General features: G+C 38.9%; 3 protein-coding genes across 4 annotated transcripts; all 3 read left to right on the forward strand.

Annotated features, from left to right (window-relative positions):
* Positions 1-101: 101 nt before the first annotated feature.
* Positions 102-4,856, forward strand: LOC145908588 (uncharacterized). Its single transcript, XM_082995892.1, has 3 exons — positions 102-195; positions 1,333-1,430; positions 1,487-4,856. Exons 2-3 carry the CDS (start codon positions 1,343-1,345, stop codon positions 4,054-4,056), a joined length of 2,658 nt encoding a protein of 885 aa, XP_082852018.1. The 5' UTR covers positions 102-195; positions 1,333-1,342; the 3' UTR covers positions 4,057-4,856.
* A 3,036-nt stretch (positions 4,857-7,892) lies between these two features.
* LOC145908384 (cytochrome P450 4F4-like) lies at positions 7,893-12,623 on the forward strand. The gene is made up of 11 exons (XM_082995655.1): positions 7,893-8,178; positions 8,231-8,375; positions 8,663-8,795; positions 9,193-9,351; positions 9,654-9,810; positions 9,971-10,096; positions 10,189-10,276; positions 10,481-10,583; positions 11,766-11,982; positions 12,093-12,175; positions 12,247-12,623. The coding sequence occupies exons 1-11, from the start codon at positions 7,969-7,971 to the stop codon at positions 12,419-12,421; spliced, it is 1,596 nt and encodes a 531-aa protein (XP_082851781.1). The 5' UTR covers positions 7,893-7,968; the 3' UTR covers positions 12,422-12,623.
* A 601-nt stretch (positions 12,624-13,224) lies between these two features.
* On the forward strand, positions 13,225-18,201 carry LOC145908302 (uncharacterized). Of its 2 annotated transcripts, none has more exons than XM_082995551.1 (3): positions 13,225-13,393; positions 14,468-14,565; positions 14,626-18,201. In XM_082995551.1, exons 1-3 carry the CDS (start codon positions 13,272-13,274, stop codon positions 17,220-17,222), a joined length of 2,817 nt encoding a protein of 938 aa, XP_082851677.1. In that variant the 5' UTR covers positions 13,225-13,271; the 3' UTR covers positions 17,223-18,201. The 2 variants fall into 2 exon arrangements, with proteins under 2 accessions (XP_082851677.1, XP_082851678.1); XM_082995552.1 differs by having other exon boundaries at positions 13,259-13,393; positions 14,455-14,565.
* The last annotated feature ends 3,708 nt before the right edge of the window (positions 18,202-21,909 follow it).

Raw genomic sequence — 21,909 nt, forward strand, 5'->3', positions numbered from 1 at the left:
GCTTGGGGGGATCATGAGTCAAACCAGTTGAACCGAATCAACACAATACCTACTTGTTGAAACGTGTGAAACAAAATCTTGGCCTCTGATCGAAAGAAAAGGTTTTACCAAGCGTCAGAGCATTCAGTAACATGAACTGATTGCTACCGATGGACAGAACATTTGAACCGCCTTGATTGAAAAGATTCATAACAGGTAAACTGCATTTGATTTGCATTATACTATAGGTATATTATAATTTTTCTTGTATCAAATGAAATTACCGAAGAAATTTTCTGTTTTGTTTTTTTGATTGCAAGCATCGGAAAGGTTTTGCTCACGTATTTTATTTTTATAGTAACTGACATCACCTGTAATTTACAAATATAAGAAGTACGAACAAACTACTACAAAATGATTATGCAACTTTATGCATTTTGCATTGCATCAAATAACTGTTGGTATTTATAAATATTATGAAGCATCCTTTCTAAAAAAGAATTTACCTCATATATGTAGGCTTTATATGCGAAACAACTGCGTTGGGCCAAATATCGGGTAATGGTTTGTACCGAAAAGTAAGCATTGAGCATTTGGCTATATTTGGATTTGGAAAAGTAGTTTTAAAGATAACCACAAATTGCGCAGTAGGAACAAGGCACTGATTTCAGCGGCAGTCGTTTTCGTGTCTATTGTGGAGTATAAATAGATTTAAAGTGCTTTTATGTAACCCAGCACTTCAATTGTTTGTTAATGTTTTGTTCTGGGGTTGGGCTTTGAAACGGAACATTTCTCTGCCCACATGTCGTCACATTCAATGCTGACCGAATAGTTGAACTGCGGTCAACAAATTTCCATTTAAAGTGAATAACTTTGGAACTATTTCAAAAGCTGTATTGTTTTTGCACAATGGGCATAGAGCGAGCAGGATAACTTAGGCACCGTCTCAAAAGGTATTCTGTTATTGCGCAATAGACATTTTATAAATTGCTACGACATACTGCCATGCCACAGACATCTACTGGTTTGTAGCCAGGGAATCATCGCACCACAGCTGATTTCTGTCGTTTTATGATATATTTTGAAATTGCTGCTTCAAATTGTATAGCATTTAGGAATCTTACGCATGTTAAATCACTTTTAGCAACATTAGACGGCAGATACGTGAAAGTGCGTCAAAACATCTTTCGCATGCATTGGCTGTGTATATAATATAATACCACGTTATTACATATTTTGCAAAAAATGAAAACCTATGGGTACTTTTGAAATATTGGGTTTTGGAAGCACTTAAACAAACAACACCAACAAAATATATCCCAGTAAATAAAATTTTACCGTATGTTCCCGAAGGAATACCACTATGACGACAACTAACATCTATAATCCGATGATTATTCATTCAACCTTGGGCAGTGTTGACAACCACATACCTCCAGCTACTTCAGAAGGTATGTTAGGTGACGTAAACCGACGCATATTGTTACACAACGCTTTGTGTTCAAAGATTCCGGAAGTTCTACACCAACGCAAAATTCCAATGTGACATCGATCGATAACGTGGGCCAAGTTACTTCGCTGTTCGTAGAATATGCATCCTACTCGCAAGCAAAACAACAACAACAAGATAAAGTTATATCTGTGCTGCACCTACAGGGCATTCCCGGTTCTGGCAAGTCTGAGACTGTTCAAAAACTTGGATCAGACTTTCCTTACAGCCCTGAACCTGAATCCGTTTGCGTCAAATGGCACATCCAATGTAGTGACAGGAACCACGATATCAAGACTCAACTGCAGAAACTTCTGGAAACAATGAAAAGGCATCAAATGTTAAATACCACAGAAGGTGTCATAGAATCTTCACTAGGAAATATGATGGGTGATAGATCCAAGCAGTATGTAAATCTCATTGGTTGCTGTCCATTCGATGTTCTTATTATAATCGAAGATCCAAATAAACAAGATCACAATTTTCTCAAAGATTTTCTATCCTGTGTCATAAACGTTGGGGAAAGAGATGAAAAGTTTCATGTCTACATCACTTCAAAGTCGAAGAAAACCTGCAACGCACCAAAATCTCCACATTACGTTATGCAGGAAATTGTAGGGTTGACCACAGATGAAGGTTTAAACCTCTTGGGTGTTAAAGAATCCGATTCTGTGGAGGAAAAACAAGCGGCGAAAAACATCATTCAGCGGCTCAGTGGTTCTCCTTTGGGTTTGCTGGCAGTCAATGCAGCAAGAAAGAAACTAATAAGTTTTCAACGGTACTGGGAGCTTCTGCAAGATGAATCGTTTCTTCCAAATGTTATAAAACGGGAGGAAACTATGTTGAACCAACAGCATCTTAACAAGGCAATTTTGATTCTTCTTGGTCCCGGAAGCGGTGATCTGTGGGAAGCGGCTTGTTGTCTTGCATTTCTCCACCACGGCAACATTCCAACCACATTCGTTGAAAGAGTTATGTTTTATGTGTTGGAGTGTAAGGGAGATATCAGGGATTCCTCCTTCCGTTGCAAAACTAAAATGGCGGATTTCTTGAGCAAGTTTATTGACTACGGACTGTGCAAGATCGGTGGGACGGAAGAGACACAAACAAAAGTGTCATTTCATGAAGTTGTCTTTATAGCTGTTAGGCTGTATCTTCACGAAGAAAAGAAAACGAAATCATCTCTTGAAATCACTTTAAAGGCTATGACTAGCTTTGTTCACAAAGATGTGCGACAGCCACAGATATTTAACATGATGTATGTAATGGTTCCCCACCTGAGGTCTGTTCTCATGCATTGTGAAAGGTGTCCAAGCGATCTGCTGCATTCACGGTTTTGCTGTGCCCAGCTTCATGAGGTACTTGGATATTTCCTTAGGAAACAATGTCCATTGAAAAAAGCTGAAAACGAGGCAGAGAGTTGTCTACAAACATCGTACAAACTGTGGTTCAACATTGTTGCATTCCTAACCAATAGTAATAGCTTGTTAGATGCAATTGAGTATAAAGGCAGTGTCGCAATTACGCAAAAGACAATGGAAGATGTAGTTGACATGTGCGTACAAGCAGGAACCAAACTTCTTGAATGCTTCGATATTGAGTCTTATATTTCATTGGTGTTGATTCCAAAAATAAGTGAAATGGGAGATTATAGCAATGAAGGCGGTCATGAAATAAAAGAATATTTCTTGAACGCCGGAAGGCATGTTGTACCTTTGTCACCGGAAAAACTCGCTGATTTTCGAAGCAAGGGATCACAGCTGTTTCTCGATAAGGAAAAGCTTTGTAAAACCTTTTTTCTTGAACGAGCAGCCTCTGTTTGGTACACACTGAGTCGTGTATCAGATTACAAACAACAGCAACGACTTACCACAGAGCAAAAACAAAAGGCCAACTGGTTTTTGACACTTACTCACAAAATTTGTGAAGAATCCCTGCGAAGATTTAAATGTGCACCAATCGTCTTGCAGTTCATCCGTACTGGTTTAGTGAGCAGAAAACTAAAAAGTCTAAAAGAGTTTCCTGTTGATGAAAAACGTGGCATTCTTGAGGAGCTGTTGAGAAACATAAAGGAAACTCGAGTGAATGAAGGCGATGCAATCTACCTTTATGAGCATTCCACTAAAAAACGAGTATCATCTTGTCAGTATAGAGTACTCAAGTTTCAACGTAATGTGGTTCGCATAAATACAAAAATGATGGTCATCAATAAAAATCAATTTGACACTGAAGAAAACGACGAGGCTTGCCGGAATCTCTACCATTGTGCAACCAGAAATATGGAGTGGAGAGTCTCCTACAAATGCCTTGTGTATTGTGGGAAGTACTGGGCATCAAAAGGGGATTACGAAAGGGCTGTAAGCCACTTTGAAGAGGCAATGAAAAGCAAAGGAATTAATATCCCAGCAGAAGCCGCCCGGTCGTATCCATGGGCTTGTTACAATTACGCGAGGGCTGTGTTATGTGGCGGAATGTTGGATCGGAAGGAAGTCTGTAAGGTCATATGCGAGAAGGCTTTGAAATCCAGTTCATCAATGTCCAGAATTTTGGTCACAAAACTGACGGAATGCCACGAAGGATTAATTTAACTTATTGTGCAATAAGCAAAAAAGCCATGTTTGTTGTTATCATGGAGTATATATGTGTCATTCAACACAACTTATAATGTTTTTCATCTTAAGTGCTGAATATCTATTTGGCTTTTGTGTAATTTCTGTAAATATCTGTGCATCTTGTGTTTTTAGTTTTGTTGTATGTATATAATATGCATTTTATCATAACTCACGTGACAATTGACATTTTATGTTGATCTTGTAGCACGTGAAGTTTGTTTACTCAAACGCCTTACCTGGGATTGAAACGTAGCATGTCGTGCAATGCACGGATTGAGTGCATAGTAGGGCGCCTTGAAGAAATAATTACTTACTTAATTACTAACTTAATGTACATGCAGATAAGGTCTGTGTATTGTAGTGATATTACAGCAAGAGTAATTTGACACAAATTTATTGTGGTGTTCGTGATGCCTCCCAAAGTTGGTATTGTTTATTCATGTAAAGCGCCATAGACATTCGTGCCTGTTTCATAGCATTGCAGTGGGATTTATGTAAATAACTATGCATTTCCGTGTTTTGATTTTGATTCAATGTTTGTAAATATTATGCAGTTATGACTTAACCTGCATTGAAATTGCATGAGTTCAAATATGGTTAATTTCTTGTAACATACACTGTCATGATTTCGGTTAAACTTGATCTTTTCTCATTATTCTACTCTTATTCATTTTATGTGTTTTCATGTTTTTAAATAATATACATTTTATCATTAAATGGACATGACAATTCGCATTAGTCGAAAACTTACATAAACAATACTTTTGTACATTGCGTTTGACAAATAATATGGTTTTAAGCTCCTATCTTTTCGCACTTAACTAAACGTCACAAGGCCAATAAAACAACAAGATATATTGCACAAAGGAGTGACTGAATAACGAGGACCCTTTCTGCATTCACGTTTACAGCGGTCTCTGCTGACTTTATTTTAGGAACTTAATAATCTGTTCTTCTGGCAAAGATAAAACGTTACTTTATTCACCGACGTTTCGCCTGTTATTCAACAAGGCTTCCTCAAGGTAATGGTACAACACACAACTAACGCCAAAAAACGTGCCAACACGAAAAAGGGGATAACGCTAACACCGCTTGTAAAATCATTTGATGTATAAAAATGGGCGGGAAAACTACAGTTACAGTAAGTTGTTATAGAGCACCGGGAAGTTAACGCACTGTTCCCTATCAATAACACAGCGATTGTTCTTGTGGATGTGGAGCGCTTCTAGAAAGAGGCGCTTTGTATGGTCCACCTCCTTTTTCAAAACCTTAGCCTTGTCAAAGGCGATCTGATGACCTTTTAAGGCAGCATGCTTGGCTAACGCTGTCTTATTTGCGTCTTTCGACGCAACGTCGCGGCGGTGCTCCTTAATTCTGGTTTTCAAGGCTCTTCCGGTTTCCCCGATGTAAACACCCTCGCACTCTCCACATGGAATTGAATAAACCACTCCTTTTGGTTCCGCTACCTCCATGACAATGGGGTGCGACACCAAACTGCGGAGTGTTGTATGGGGTCTGATGTATACCTTAATCCCATAATCTGTCAGCATTCGCTGCAAAGTCTCGGTGAGTGTGGGGACATAGGGAAGAACCAGAATTAAGGAGCACCGCCGCGACGTTGCGTCGAAAGACGCAAATAAGACAGCGTTAGCCAAGCATGCTGCCTTAAAAGGTCATCAGATCGCCTTTGACAAGGCTAAGGTTTTGGAAAAGGAGGTGGACCATACAAAGCGCCTCTTCCTAGAAGCGCTCCACATCCACAAGAACAATCGCTGTGTTAATGATAGGGAACAGTGCGTTTACTTCCCGGTGCTCTATAACAACTTACTGTAACTGTAGTTTTCCCGCCCATTTTTATACATCACATGATTTTACAAGCGGTGTTAGCGTTATCCCCTTTTTCGTGTTGGCACGTTTTTTGGCGTTAGTTGTGTGCTGTGCCATTACCTTGAGGAAGCCTTGTTGAATAACAGGCGAAACGTCGGTGAATAAAGTTACGTTTTATCTTTGCCAGAAGAACAGATTATTAAGTTACAATATGCCTGGCAGCAACAAAAACATTATATTTATTTTAGGAGTTACTTGGTTACGGAGTAAAGACATGTCTTTTTGGCGGTCATGTACGGTATTTGTTTGACCTAAACTGAACCGTTCAACTATGAGGAGAGATTTTGATTATTGTGTTATCAAAATTGCTCTCGGTCGGTTTCAGTCTGGCAAAATCTAGTAGGACAAATCGCTTGATGCTTTATTATAAGAGTTGCATGATGTTAATTGGGTCGAGCAATACAAAACACGCTTGTATATGGCGGCATACGCGACACAAAAAAATGGCACGCTTCGATGTATTGGCGAACACTGCAGTGCAGGTCGCCACTGGACCCCCCTTCAGCATGAAAGTATTGTAGTCAGTAACATGTATGTAAAATATTATAACCTATTTTGACCCATGTTCAAAACATGGATGTAAAGGTGATTCATAACGGAAAAAGAATTTGGATTTTGAATGAAGTAGGGGCAGTGTTGTGACATGTAGCAACTGAAACGTAATTGGATTTGAATAGATTGCTTATATTTGAGTCAAGTTAATACATCTATTTGACATATATTTGCCCAAAATAGTTCTAAATGATGCCAAATTTAATGATAATTTCTATGAAAGTTATGTGAAGTCAAACTTGTTTAAATATTACATACGGACGTCCAACACTAGATAGACACACGAATGAGAGTAGCAAGTTAAGGGGAAAAAGGGAGTGACGTCATTCTTTCCGAAGGACGCGCTCAACATTTTTCCTTTACGCTTCAGCAACACGAATCGCATGCACGAACTTTTGAAAGAAGTTCTTTGGTTTCCATGTTTTCGCATCAGAGAAAATATAACAGACCAAATTCAAAAGGGAATCCATGTTGCAAAGATTAAAGAGCAAATTTTGAAAACTTTGAAAAAGAATATTTTACTTATATTGCACCACTTTTACATGGGTAAAAGAAAGCATAACCAACCTGGAAAACAAATACAACTGCAATAAGTTTTGCATTCCTTTCCCCAGGATCGACGTGAAAACTATCGCAATCTAGCTCATAATCATTAGGCACGCAGAGAATACCTTTTTTGCCGAAAGCGATTCAGCAACAGTAAATCGCACGCGCTGCCGACTCCCCCGTTGTTTAGAGAGTGCGTCGAATGGCACTCACGCGGGCAGATTTCGTAGAAACGGAAGAATTAGAGCACGTACGTGTAGCTTCATGAATATGACGCGGTGCAGCGATTTACTGCAATTGTCTAGTTTGTAGTTTGTCGAAATGCATGCAAGAACAGCTTTAAAAGTCCAGTTTTTCCGATACCTTTGATCATTTTATCTCAGTCTTTTAAGGTTTACCATGGGCGGTTGAACGGCACAGCAGACAGAGATTATTCAATAAACTCTTCAAATTAGAAGTTGTTGTGGCAAAACAATCGCGTAGATACGTAGAATGGCAGAGAGAACATACTGCATGTGTGAGCAATGTTCTTTCAGGAAATGTTTCTCAAATAACGACGCCAACGACCCGTGTGATTTTGACAACGTACATTGAATGCGAGAACGCGACTGTGCTTTTGAGTTTGCGATGGCGTGATAACGACTGGGCCAACCCTCCCTATTAAAAACCAATTCACTGGACATTTTATACAATACAGCGGAATTCCTGGTATATCTGACATTGTATTGGCACCTCTTGTACAGTCACTGCTGGTTACGAAAAATGAACTTGTGACCAAATCTTTACAACCAACGTCTTGTGGTAATACTTTTTAATTCAACAGGTTCATTGTGAATTGAATGTAGTTGAAACCTAACCAAATTTGGGAAACTGCCAAACAGTTTAAAACAAAACTCTGTAAAAATGTTTTTTGGTTCCATGATATTTGAAACTGGGTTTCCGAATGGCCTCATTACTTCCTCATTGCTGCTGGACTTCATTATTATAGTTTGCACTGCTTACTTTGTTCGGAAAGTTATCCAACCAGCCTATCGCTCCTATCAAAATGCTGTGGAGTTAGATGTAAAGACCGTACCCCTGCCAAAACATTGGTTCTTTGGACACCACAAAGAGGTAAAGGCTACCTTTACTGAATATTCACTTTTACTGACATTCGTGTTGGCAGTTCCCACACACGCATGAAGGTCTTCTCAAAAGAGCTCAAATAACTGACAGTCACCCAACCATGTTTCAACACTGGCTTGCACCGTTTATCACAACTTTGAACGTACATCACCCAGACACAGCGATAACATTGCTTTCTTCAGGAGGTTGGTTGCTGAATACAATGGTTTTTAATCCTGTTAAAGTATTCTTTACTACAGTAATGTTGTTTTCTTCATTTAATTGAAAACGAAATGTAAAATGAAACAGAAAAGTTTTTGAATCTAGTTAAGTCGCCTTTGTTTTTGGATAAGCTTATATTGACTTACACAACAGAAGGGTTTATCGATCAAGTTATGACCACTTAAATGCTCGATGTTGGCCATATAAATGTTTACTCAAAAGCAAATATAGCATTGCCGAACACAAAAACCTCGTACTTTTTAAATGACAGCCCCTAAAAACGAAGGAATGTATGGGTTTTTGAGGCCGTGGCTTGGAGACGGATTGCTGGTCAGTAATGGAGCGAAATGGCAACGAAATCGTCATTTACTCACGCCTGCCTTTCACTTCAGCATTTTAAGAAGGTTTGTTAATTATGTGGATACACTGTGTGGTGTATGTCTATTTTTGTACAGTGATTATACACAATGTGATTAAAGAATGCAAAACACTAAATCAACTTAAAAACCAAAGGCCCCTGGCAGGCAGTCGATCGCACACCGTATCGATATAATTATACATTAAATTCCACAAAGCGATCTGTGGACAGCTCAGATGGATGTTTATTGAAAATATTTTTCGCTTTAGAAAGGCATCATCGCAGTTTTTCCAATTCATTTAAAAAGAATATTTCAAATAGATTAGATGGTGCCTTTTTAGGCGAAATATATTTTTCTCAGTAAAAATCGATCTAAGCTGTCCACAGATCGCTGTGGAATTTAACATGTAGTAATTAGAACACATACATGAAATCTTCGTTAGTTACGCCAAAATTACAAACGATTGTGTGGATGTGATGCTCGACAAATGGAAGGATGTGACCAACTGTTCGTTTGACATCAGCAACGATGTCAACCTTATGACGTTGGATACCGTGATGAAATGTGCAATGTCTGCTGACACAGACTGCCAACGCGTGAAGTAAGTTGTACTGCAAAAATATCGTGGACTTGATTGCGTGTTGTTGTTCTGCAACACTAAAACCTTGCTACCCTGAACAAACTGGCACCATTCTTAATATCTGCATGATTTATAAGTGCAATAATATTATAAAAAATATCAAAGGATTTCAAACGTTTTAAAATGAGTAACTACAGGAACCAATAATTTATTACATACGCAAAAGTCACATGAAAAATTGAGGCCCTATCTTATACTATTCCTTTAAGTGTAACGTTGCAGTAAAAGTCAAATGATTGTATTAAAACCAACTTTATCTTTAGGAACCACCCTTTTACCCATGCTTTGCGTGAACTGACGAGAATTATTACAACGCGGGTACAAACCCCATATCTTTTTCCTGATTTTATATTTTTGAGAAGCTCGTTAGGAAAGCAGTTCAAGAAGTATCTCAAAGTTGTTCACTCTCAAGGCGAAAAGGTAAGTTTTGTAAAAATGCATACATCAATAAGTACTTTAATACTTAAACTTTTCAAGTAGAGTTCAAATTCCTTTCTCGCCTGCTCACAAATGAAAACCTGCGACAACAATCTTTAAAAATCGTTTTTTCAACGTTTATTTTTCCTCGTATTACACGCAGTTAATAAAAGAACGACGTCGAGCTTTGAAAGAACAGACCTTGAATGAAAAATTCGAATCAGATGACAACTTTACGACTTGCAGTAAGAAAAAACCTGACTTCCTGGACATTTTGATTCAAACAAAGGTGATGAAAACTTTACGTCATGTTATTATTCCTACTGTTTTTGAAGAAGTAATTGCAAGCAACGCATGACGTAAACTCAATTACAACTATAGGACGAAGATGGCAATGGATTGTCCGACCTTGAAATGCTGGATGAGGTCAACACCTTCTTGGCTGCAAGCAGCGATACAACCGCAAGTGGTAAGACTTCCAAACATTGACTACATGTCTTATTTTGTACATATTTTTAATTCAAAACATATTTTATTTTTAATAAAATTTAATAAGTAGTTTTCGTTCTTTATTTTATTTTTATTTTGTAGTCTTTTTTAAAGTTATAATAAGTTATGAGTAAAAACGAGTACTAACAAAAATATTTGATGGAGTACCAAACAATTGCTTCAGGAATTTCATGGGGACTTTACAATCTTGCAAAACACCCGGACATACAAGAAAAGTGCAGAGACGAAGTTCTCTCAGTTCTTCAAGGTCGTCACATCATTGAATAGTAAGTAAGTTTGCTTGGTACGACATTTGTCAATAAAATGTTGGCATAGCCGGTTCATGCACCTTACTATCACAGTTGCTATGCGAACAAGTTAACCCACGTTAAGGCCGCATGTTTGTATTTCTATCAGAATAAGTTACGCCGGCTTGAATTAGCCACTGCAAGAATGGACGTGGTAGGTGGCGCTTAAGTAGGTTTGGCGTAGAGTATCTTAGTGAACTTCACTTTATCTTAGTGAACTCCAGGATGTCCTGGGTTCAAATCCCGATGTGGTAAAAAAAAACTGCACTTTAGAATTTAAAGGCCGGTGCCTCGGTGCTGAAATTTATTAATCTCCTTTCTTCTGATATTAAAATAACTCAATCATCCAATCAATATGTACAATTTTATTCTTCACAAGTGCCAATATCAGGACATAGGCAGGCAACGCTATCTTCAATTCTTTTCGCATAAGCAGTTTACGTGGCCAACGATAGAAATAGTATGGCAGACTCAACACTCACAAAACAGAACGATGATTAGAAAGGAAATCAGGCGTGTGAAACAACGTTCTACAAAATATATTGCGTTGACGTGGTCAAGACTTGGACCAATGTCAGCAGAGATGACATACTGGGAATTACAAACAACACAACAACCAACCTGGCGCCAGTGTCAAGACGTTAATGCGCTAATTAGTTTTGTAAATTATGAATTTGTTGCGCTACCTTGTATCCTTGTCATAAAGTAAAGATGTCGTAACAAAGCAATCGGTGATGCATGAGTATCAATGTTACGGTTGAGTGAGCATGTACACATATGCTGTTGCCAGGGCGATTCGATCAAAACTCTGCTGTGCACTGTCCGATCCTGGTGCAATATTTTTTGACTTTAAAAAAGATTTAAAGAGGTGTACAAGTCAAAAGACCTAGCAACGGCTATTGTTAAACAAGCGGAGCAGCCGCAGATGACCTTTAGAAAAACAGAATTTCTTTAATTTCTTTAAATTATTAAACGTGCCGTATCAGTCTTTATATGTCTGCGGGACTTCATTCTCTTGATTTGACTCTCTTCGAAAAATACTGACTTTTATATTCAAAAATGCACACTAAATGCACACGGGTGATTTCTTTGTCATATTAGTCATAAGCGACTTTCTCCACTTCACAGTCTGCATTCACAATTCATTTTGTTGTTGTTTAGCAATGACCTATCGCAACTGGTCTACTTGGCAATGTTTTTGAAAGAAAGCATGAGAATCAACCCTCCAGTTTATTCGATCGGAAGAAAAATGCAAGAACCCATGACCCTAAAAAGCAAACTAAACAAGTATTTGGAGACTGTGGTACCCAAGGGATCAAATTCATCTTTGCATATATTCGCACTTCATCGAAATCCGTTGCTGTGGGACAAACCGATGGTAGCTTTTTGTACATTTCCATTTTAAAAAAAAAAATTTTTGTTACAACTTAATGCAGTTAATTTACTTTCCTGTATCTTTTAAATATGTAAAGATATGTTTCACCTCAGGAATTCGACCCAGAAAGATTCACAAAAGAAAATATCGCCAAACGGTCACCCCACGCGTACCTGCCATTCTCTGCTGGTTCAAGGCAAATTTTTGATTTATTCATGGCAAGTTTCTGTGAATTTTCCAGGAAACACCTTTCATGTTTATTTTCAGAAACTGCATCGGTCAGAACTTCGCCATGAACGAAATGAAGATAGCGCTTGCCCAAACACTTCAACGATATCGCTTGTACTTGGATGAAGAAACACCTGAACCAATAATGAAACCCAACCTTACACTACAGAGCAAAGATGGAATTTACATAAAACTAGAAAATATATCAGTTTAAAAATCCTGTTGTAATTGCGGATGTTTCTGGTTACGTGGCGTATGTAATAATATTGGATTATTTTGTGATAAACACTCTTTAAACAGAGCACGGCGGCTAGTTTGGTCAACGTTTTAAAAAAGAGGCATGAGGACATAATACAATTTGCTAATTTTCGTTGGTGTTCATGAATGAAATGCATTTTATCGAGTAAATTCCATGTTCTCCGTATTCTTTCAATAGACGAAAGGCAAAATTGTTTTCTTACCGCATGTGGTCCACCAGACAGAAAGGTTGGATCACTCTGGTTTTAATATTACATTTATCGGCAAAGGCGTACTTCAGGTCAAGGGCGCCACCGCTGTTCTGATGTTTTCGCGGGCATGGAATTGTATGCTTGTTTCCATTTAACACAATCAAACAAAAATTTCAACCGCTTGATGGGGATCGCGAGCAAAAGTAGTTTAATTGAAACACTACAGCGCCAGTAGTATCTGCTTTTGAACAAAGCAACAGAAAATCTGCATACTTTGAGTACGCATTGTAGTAGTGTTTAGCTTTGAGAAGTGTGCTGTGCATGCTTGTGCTGGTGGCCTAAATGGTAGCTTATGCTTTGCAAGGACGTGGTTATCAGAATAAATCTCCCTGCTCGTATTGACGCTGCCGAACAGGTGTGACCTTAAAACCTAAGCCCGATCTCCTGTGTTGCTATTTGTTGTCCTATTTTACATTTGCATTATTTGTGTCCACGACATTCCCAAACTATTGAGAGTTACTTTGGCTTGCACTTATCACAGTTCGGTTTGTGTTCTTATCACAGTGTTCTGCCGTTTCATTGCAAAGATATTTTAGGCAGCTGTTCGCTGTACAAATGTGCGGTGTATGTGCAGAAAACTGCGTTCCTGTGCACAACGTCGACTTGAAATCTTATAAAGTTTTTGCTGTTCATGCTGGAGACCGCAAGCTATACCGGTTGACTTGCGCGACAAAAGTGTAAGTTTACAAATGTATTTACTTATTTTTCTAGCAGTTATATAAAAATAAATTTAAAATTGTATTGAATTATTTTGTTCGCCCATATACCTTGTTGCAAGTCACGTAAGCAAGAAATTTCTGTTCTTATTTCGGAAACGTTGTAGTCTCTAAAATGGAAGAAAACATGTCGTATAAGTTACATCCTGTTTTGACCAATGAACAAATTGGGAAAAAAAGAGTCATTTGACGATAAGTTTACCATATATTTTCGCCCTACTCCAACATAGTGGCGATTGGCGTTACCTCATTAATGTTGCGATGAACGTTTCCCTTTAATGCTGTGTTGGGCTTGGGTGCGCGCAACTGTTTTTGACAGCGTAGTAAAAAATCAACGCTACACACTGTCCACACATCTGTGAATTTTAAAGTTTTCGCGCAAGATTGCATTTTTTTATCTTAACTCCCAGTAATGTTTTGTTTCAAAGTAGTAAATTTTTTGGTGTGCGTGAATTTAAAACAAGGGGTTACGGATCACACGCCAACAAAAATTTCGTCTCGTAGAGGAAGCGGTGATCATTAGCTTACATAGCGTCTGTCTTTTTGTTAAGCCCACAGCGCTGTTCTCTTAAACAAGCAATTCTTTGTAAATGTTTTTTCTTTGTCCCCTTCCTGTGCCACAACAATTGTCATCTGATCTGTCTTTTGTTGTGCGAAAAGATCAAACTTAGGTCTAGGTGACCGAAGGGAAATATGTCCTTGGGTTCTGTTTTTCTCACAAAGGTCAATATCCCTTTGACCATGTTTGTCACAAATGCGATGTTTTCAAAACGATACATTTGTTCATTTACGACGTATATCCTGTACTCTAAATATCAGATCTAAGAAAAAACTATCAATTCCATTAGGAAAGTAAAATGACATTGTGTTCCACACATCAGTTTAAAGTTAAAACAACAAGGAACTTAAAATATTTAGGTGTGAGCTGATGACCATTTATATGTTTATATGTGAGCTGACCATCTGTCTGCAGCTCTCAGCATTCATATTATTGTTTCTTTGCTTAAAATCTTTATTTACAGTGAATTTGATAAGGGACAAGATGTCGACTACCAACATGATCAACCCGACATTTATTGGATCCACCGTAGGCAGTGTTGACAACTACCACATGCATTCAACCACTTCCGAAGGTATATTATGATGTTACATATCGAGTTACAGTTTTGTACAAAATTACATTGTGCCTTAAGGGACAGAAAATGCCATGCCAGCATCACAATCCTGCATTACATCAATCGATAACGTCGGCCAAGTCACATCGCTCTTCGTAGAACATGCATCCTACTCGCAAGCAAAACAACACCAACAAGATAAAGTTATATCTGTGCTGCACCTACAGGGGATTCCCGGTTCTGGTAAGTCTGAGATTGTACGAAAACTTGGATCAGACTTTCCCTATGGCCCAGAAACTACTTTCGTTAAATGGCACATACAGTGTAGTGATGGAAACCACGACATCAAGACAGAACTACAGAGACTTCTAGAAGCAATGAAAAAGCATCAAATGTTGAATACCACACAAGGTATCATAGAGACGTCGTTAGAAAACATGAAGAAGGAAAGATCCAAGCAGTATGTCAAGCTTGTTGGGAAGTGCCCCATTCACGTTCTTATTATAATAGAAGACCCAAAACATAACGATAAAAATTTTCTTGTGGATTTTCTGACTTGTGTAGTGACCTACGGGAAAAGAGATCAAAAGTTTCATGTCTACATCACTTCACAATCGAAAACAACATGCGTTCTACAACAATATCCAAACTTTTTGATGCAAGAAGTTGCTGGGTTGACAATTAATGAAGGTTTAAAACTTTTGGGAGTGAAAGAATCTCATTCAAAAGAAGAAAAGCAAGCAGCTGCAAATATTATTCGGAGGCTCAGTGCTTCTCCATTGGGATTATTGGCAGTCAATGCAGCAAGAAAGAATTTGATTAGTTTTCAAAGGTACTGGGAGCTTTTGCAAGACGAATCGTTGCTTTCCACAGTGATTGAGCGCGAAGAGAAGATGCTGAACCAACAGCATCTTAACAAGGCAATTCTAATACTTTTGGATCCAGGAAGCGGAGAGTTGTGGAAAGCGGCTTGCTGCCTCTCCTTTCTCCACCACGGCAATATTCCAACTACTTTGATCGAAAGAATAATGTTTTTCGTCCTTAACTGCGAAGACGAATTCGTCCGTCCATTCAGGAATTCATCCTTCCGTTGCAAAGCTAGAATGGCTGATTTCATTAGCAAGTTTAGTGACTATGGATTGTGCAAGAAAACAGGGACAGAAGACACAGAAATGAAAGTGACCTTTCATGAAGTTGTATTTATTGCAGTTAGATTGTATCTTCACGAAGAAAAGGAAGCGGAAGCATTTATTGAAACCTCACTGAAAGCTGTAGCCAGCTTTGTTCACAAAGATGTTCGACAACCGCTGACGTTCAATTCTATGTCTGAAATGGTTCCACACATGAGGTCCATTCTCGAGCTTTATAAAAGTTGTCCAAGTGATCTGCTTCAGTCAAAGTTTTGCTGTGCCCATCTTTACGAGGTCCTTGGATATATTCTCAGCAAACAACGTTCAGCAGAAGTACACGATAATGAATCGGAGAATTGCCTCAAAGACACAAACAAGATTTGGTTCAACATTGTCGCAACACTAACTAACAGTACGAGTTTGGTAGAGTCAATCGAGGACCCAGGAACCACAACCAGCGTGGAAACCGCAGTAAAAGATATAGTTGACCAGTTTGCGACAGCTGGAGGCAAACTTCTTGAATGTTTCGATATCGAGACACACATCTCACTGGTTTTGTTTCCTAAAACAAGTGATATGTCATATTACGCCAGTGAAGGAGACGAAGAAATAAAAGAATACTTTTCAGAAGCACGAAAGTATCTCATACCCTTGTCACCGAAAAAACTTTCTGAAGTTAGAAAAAAGAACACAAGACTATTTCTTGGAAAGGAAATGCTATGCAAAACCTTTTTCGTGGAGCGCGCAGCATCTGTTTGGCACACATTGAGTCGAATGTCAGTTTACCAATACCGACAACAACTCACCCAGCAACAAAGGCAGAAGGTCGATTGGTTTTCGAAACTTACAGACAAAATTTGTAAGGAGTCCCAGTTAAGATTTGGTTTTGCGCCTATTTTCTTGCATTTAGGCAGCACTGGTTCGGTGAGTCGTGAGTTAAATAGACTTGGCCTATATGAATTTTCTACGGATGAAAAACGCTCTTTTCTTGAGGAGTTGTTAAGAAAAGTAAAACACATTCAAGAAGAAGGGGGAAACGAAATTATCCTTTACGAGCATTCTATTCGAAAACAAGCGATTTCCGATCATTTTGGTGCCCTGAACTTCGAACGTAATGTAGTTCGCATTAATGCTAAATTGATGGCAATCGATGGACATAAATTTGATACCGAAGAAAACGATGAAATTTGCCGGAATCTCTACCAGCGTGCAACGTCCAATATGGAATGGAGAATTTCCTACAAAAGTCTTGTGTATTGTGGTAAATACTGGGCTTCCAAAGGAGATTTCACGCGGGCTGCAAATCATTTTGAAGAAGCACTGCAGAGCACAGGAATCAAAGTCCAAGCTGAAGCCACGAAAACGTATCCATGGGCTTGCTACAATTACGCACGGGCTGTGGTACGCGGTAAATTGTTGGATCGAAAGGAAGCATGTATTGCGCAATGTGAGGAAGTTTTGAAATGCAGCACGTCTTTGTCCAAAAGTTTGTCTGAAAAACTAACATCGGGCCTTGAAGACATGAAGAAGCTTTTCGAACAATAAGGTAATGAACAAGGCATCGTGCACTGGTATTTTCAATGGTTATTCAACGCACGATTACTGAAAGTATTACTTCTTTATACGTGATAACTGTCTATGTTTATATTTTCATTATGAGTGCACAGCGCCATGGATATTTCAGCCAAATTGTTTCTCTGCGTGCGAACAGTAAACGTTTCGACCCACCGATTGTGGATTGGTATTATTTTACTTTGAGCGTCGATGTTGATGATTGTGTTTTTCGAAATTGCCTCAGAGACACTCCAATCCAATCGTTCTTCTTTGTTTTAGCGATATCTTTCCATTTGCGTTGATGGAACCCTCATAAATTGTTCAATATTTTCAAATTCCTTCTGGTACCTATACATGAGTGTCTGAACTATGTATGCATTGTGCTAGTTCAATAGTGTAATAGGCGCTTGCCTTTTAACTGAAATATTGTACAATGCAGGGACGAGACCTAGAGACGTTTATGATTGTGGTTTGCATGTGCTCATTTGCGCTTTTAGTGGTTGCTTTCTCGCTTTTGGTGTGGTTGTTGTAGTGGTGCCTGTAAAGACCCTTCGTCTTCGCCTATACATTCCATCCTGCGTCAAAGTAAATAAACATTAAATCAGAGTTTGAACACTTCTTTGATGAACTGCGGTCCACGGCGCATGCATTTACCACAAGCATAACTGAAACAAAAACACATGCACTTTTTGTCCATCTCAGACGTTAAATCCATTTGTTCTTGTGGTCAATCTCATATCTGGCAAACATCAAGAATATACGGACTTGTTTATTTGTTGTATTTTGCGCCTTTTTACCGTATGTTGATTGTTTTCCCGCTTAACACGCTAGCCTAACTACGTTCTCTGACATTAGCCATGCTATTAGCTCTATATAACTGTGGGCTAGACCACAGCAGCGCTATTGATTAAACTTATGATGTCAAGTTTATTTGTCGAAACGTCTGAAATAAACAAAACATGTCAATGTTTTCGGCCAGTCCCTTTATTCTCACAATTACATTTATCATGTTTGTAATTTAGAGTAATTTTGTCCGGTCGGTGGCGAGCGTGGGCAAAAGCTAGGACACTGACTAAATGTAAACACTTAGCCGTAACTCAGCGAATTATTGTAACAAAGTGTCGAACCAGGCGAGTGGGCATAAAAAGTCTGCAATATGCCGAAGGATTTGTTTAATCGACGTTGTAAAACTTGAGTATGCAATTGCCAGCATTTAAAGGCTGTTGTTGATATTGCCTGTGGTAGGTGTATAATTGCAATAAATATTTTTAGTGTTTCCAGGTGCAAGCAGACGTTTCTTGTTATATAATTTTGTATTTTCGTTTTTGCTTGTCAAGCAGCTCAGGTATGCGTAACTTTATCTGTTGTCGTTATTAAAAGTGAATAACCCTATTTCTTTAATTGTCCGCAAGCACAATTCGCAGGGGTCACAGCATAAATAATTACTTAATCAACAACTTTGGTATATTAGTAAATAAAATAAATTATATTACATTGGCTTAGTTTTGTGTTTTGGGTGACGAGTTTAAATAGTGCAACATTAAACACTGACAGAGGATAGTAAATGTTCAACTACCTACTCGCGGTCATAAACCATGGGCCTACAGCGTACTTCCAACAACAGCTCGTTAATATTCAACCATAAAGCACTGTTAAATTCGCCAAGACTGTACAATTCACTCTACTGGCGTAAACAATCTTTCCCAAACTTTATTTTCTAAAATTATCATTTCCCATCCTGTACGAGGCGAAAATTTTCAACCAACACACCACCCATTTTACTGATATGTTTACAGAATAATTTAGCTCAATGTTCAAGTGACTGTTCATTGCCAACCGCATATTTTCTCAGTTAGAAGTCCTAAGAACGCGATGGAAAATTTCACAATTAACATCCCGACTGTTACGCAAGCAAACATTGGTTGCCTTCAAGGTCAAACGAATTCAACCGTAATGGAAGGTACCTCGTCGTGCCCTTGGGTTACAGAGCAATTAAGCAATGTATTTTTTGTTGAAAGGTTCGGACTTTGCGGATTCCCACATAACACCAATCGATAACGTCGGTCAAGTTACTCCACTTTTCGTGGAATACGATGTATATTCGAAAGTAAAGCAACATCAAAGAGATAAGGTTATTTCTGTGCTACACCTGCAGGGTATTCCCGGGTCTGGCAAGTCAGAGATTGTACGAAAGCTTGGATCTGACTTTCCATACAACTCGAGGGCTGTTAACATCAAGTGGCATATTCAGTGCAGTGACAGGAACCACGACATCAAAACTCAACTGAAGAAACTTTTGGAAGCGATGAAACAGCACAAAACTTTGAAAACGTCGGAAGGTATCATGAAATCATCGATGGAAAATTTAATGGCCAATAGATCCAAGCAGTATGTTAGTGTAGTCAACGGGTCCAAATTAGACGTTCTTATTATAGTAGAAGATCCGAAAGAAGAAGATCGCAACTTCCTACGCGATTTTCTATCCTGCGTAATTGACATTGCTGAAAGAGAAAACAAGTTTCATGTCTACATCACTTCCAAATCGAAAACAACATGCAACGTCCCAGAGTCTCCACATTACGTTATGCAGGAGGTTGTGGGATTGACCACAGATGAAGGTTTAAACCTCTTAGGTGTAAATGAAGCTCACTCGAATGAGGAAAAACAAGCGGCGACAAAAATCATTCAACGGCTCAGTGGCTCTCCTTTGGGTTTGCTGGCAGTAAACGCGGCAAGAAAGAATTTAATCACTTTTCAGAACTACTTGGAGCTTTTGCAAGATGAGCTTTTTCTTCCGAATGTCATTGAACGAGAAAAAACAGCGCTGAAGCAAAAACATCTTAACAAGGCAATATTGATACTCCTAGATCCTGGCAACGGCGAGTTGTGGAAAACGGCTTGCTGTCTCGCTTACCTCCACCACGGCAATATTCCAACTGCGTTGGTTGAAAGAATAATGTTTTATGTATTGGACTGTAAGGGCGACATCAGGGAATCATCTTTTCGTTGCAAAACCAGAATGGCTGATTTTATTAGCAAGTTTAATGACTACGGACTGTGCAAGATAACGGGAACAGAAGACGCGGAAAAAAAAGTCACGTTTCATGAAGTTGTGTTTATTGCAGTTAGATTGTATCTTCGCGAAGAACGAAAAACTAAGGAACTATACGCCTACCAAGAAAAGAAAACAATGACATTTGTTGAACTGTCAATGAAAGCTCTGTCGAGCTTTGTTCACAAAGATGTACGACAGCCACAGATATTCAATATCATGTATGAAATGGTTCCACACGTGAGATCAATTCTCCGTCATCATAACTTGTGTCCAAGTGACCTGCTCCAGTCGAGGTTTTGCTTTGCTCATCTTTACGAGGTTCTTGGATTTGTGCTTAGCAAACTACAGGCAGTAAAAGAAGCCGAAGACGAAGCAGAGGAATGTCTGAAAATGTCAAACCGTATGTGGTTCAATATTGTGGCTTTTTTAACTAACAGCAATAGTTTGATCGATACGGTTGAGCATCAAGACACTGGAGCAAATGTAGAAAACCTTATAAAAGATATTGTGGACCAATGCGTAAAAGCTGGAAGCATACTCCTTGAATGCTTTGATATCGAGGCGCATATTGCCGTGGTTCTGGTTCCAAAAACAAGTGAAATGGCATATTATGCGAAAGAAGGCAATGACAAGATTAAAGAGTACTTCTTAAATGCCCGAAAACATCTCGTACCTTTGTCGCAAAAAAAGCTTTGCAAACTTCGAAATGAAGGCACGAGATTGCTCCTTGAAAAAGAAAAGCTGTGCAAAACCTTTTTTGTGGAGCGCGTAGCTTCAGTGTGCTACAGACTGAGCCGCGTGTTTGTTTACCACGACCAAGCACTCACCACGAGCCAAAGAAAAAGTGCTGACTGGTTTTCCACACTTACCATCAAGCTTTGTGAAGAGTCCCTGAAACGATTTGGTGTAGCTCCAATATTTCTGCACTTGGCATGCATAGGTTCGGTGAGCAACAAACTAAAAGGACTTCATCAATTTCCAGTTGAAGAAAAACGCTCCATTCTTGAAGAATTATTGAAAAACGTGAAAGAAACCCAGAGTACCAAAAAACCCGAAATATTGTTTTACGAGCATTCCATTCGGAAAGATGTTATCTCCAGTCAATTTGGGGTAATCAACCTTCAACGTAATGTGGTTCGCATCAATACGAAAATGATGGCCATTAACAAAACACAATTTGACACCGAAGAAAACGACGAAATTTGCCGGAATCTCTACGATCGTGCAACAACCAATATGGAATGGGGAATCTCCTACAAAAGCCTTGTGTACTGTGGGAAGTACTGGGCATCCAAAGGAGATTTCATTATGGCTGCAAATCATTTTGCCGAGGCACTGAATAGCAAGGGAATCAAAGTCCCTGCTGAAGCTACGAAAACGTATCCATGGGCTAGTTACAATTACGCGAGGGCTGTGTTATGTGGCAGAATTTTGGATCGGGCAGAAGCATGCAAGGCCCAATGCGAGAAAGCTTTAAAATCCAGTCCATCAATGTCCAGAAGTTTGGCCACCAAACTAGCGGGGTGTCTGGAAGATATAACTACTTTTATCCAACAATCAGCCTAAATCAAGCCACTTTGTTGTTGTTTAGCATAAGTAGTTCAATAACCTCACAAGGTTTTC

Source organism: Ascidia mentula, chromosome 7, assembly GCF_947561715.1.
Source record: "Ascidia mentula chromosome 7, kaAscMent1.1, whole genome shotgun sequence".
Lineage (NCBI taxonomy): Eukaryota > Metazoa > Chordata > Ascidiacea > Phlebobranchia > Ascidiidae > Ascidia > Ascidia mentula.

What these genes read in the sequence shown, in the direction of transcription:
- LOC145908588 (XM_082995892.1), top strand. Translation starts at nt 1,343, where the DNA reads ATGACGACAACTAACATCTATAATCCGATGATTATTCATTCAACCTTG. An exon ending in ACCTCCAGCTACTTCAGAAG is followed by an intron (nt 1,431 to 1,486) that starts GTATGTTAGGTG and finishes TTGTGTTCAAAG; the next exon opens with ATTCCGGAAGTTCTACACCA.
- LOC145908384 (XM_082995655.1), top strand. Translation starts at nt 7,969, where the DNA reads ATGTTTTTTGGTTCCATGATATTTGAAACTGGGTTTCCGAATGGCCTC. An exon ending in TCTTTGGACACCACAAAGAG is followed by an intron (nt 8,179 to 8,230) that starts GTAAAGGCTACC and finishes TCGTGTTGGCAG; the next exon opens with TTCCCACACACGCATGAAGG. An exon ending in TGCTGTGGGACAAACCGATG is followed by an intron (nt 11,983 to 12,092) that starts GTAGCTTTTTGT and finishes GTTTCACCTCAG; the next exon opens with GAATTCGACCCAGAAAGATT.
- LOC145908302 (XM_082995551.1), top strand. Translation starts at nt 13,272, where the DNA reads ATGTGCGGTGTATGTGCAGAAAACTGCGTTCCTGTGCACAACGTCGAC. An exon ending in TTGACTTGCGCGACAAAAGT is followed by an intron (nt 13,394 to 14,467) that starts GTAAGTTTACAA and finishes GAATTTGATAAG; the next exon opens with GGACAAGATGTCGACTACCA. An exon ending in GCATTCAACCACTTCCGAAG is followed by an intron (nt 14,566 to 14,625) that starts GTATATTATGAT and finishes TTGTGCCTTAAG; the next exon opens with GGACAGAAAATGCCATGCCA.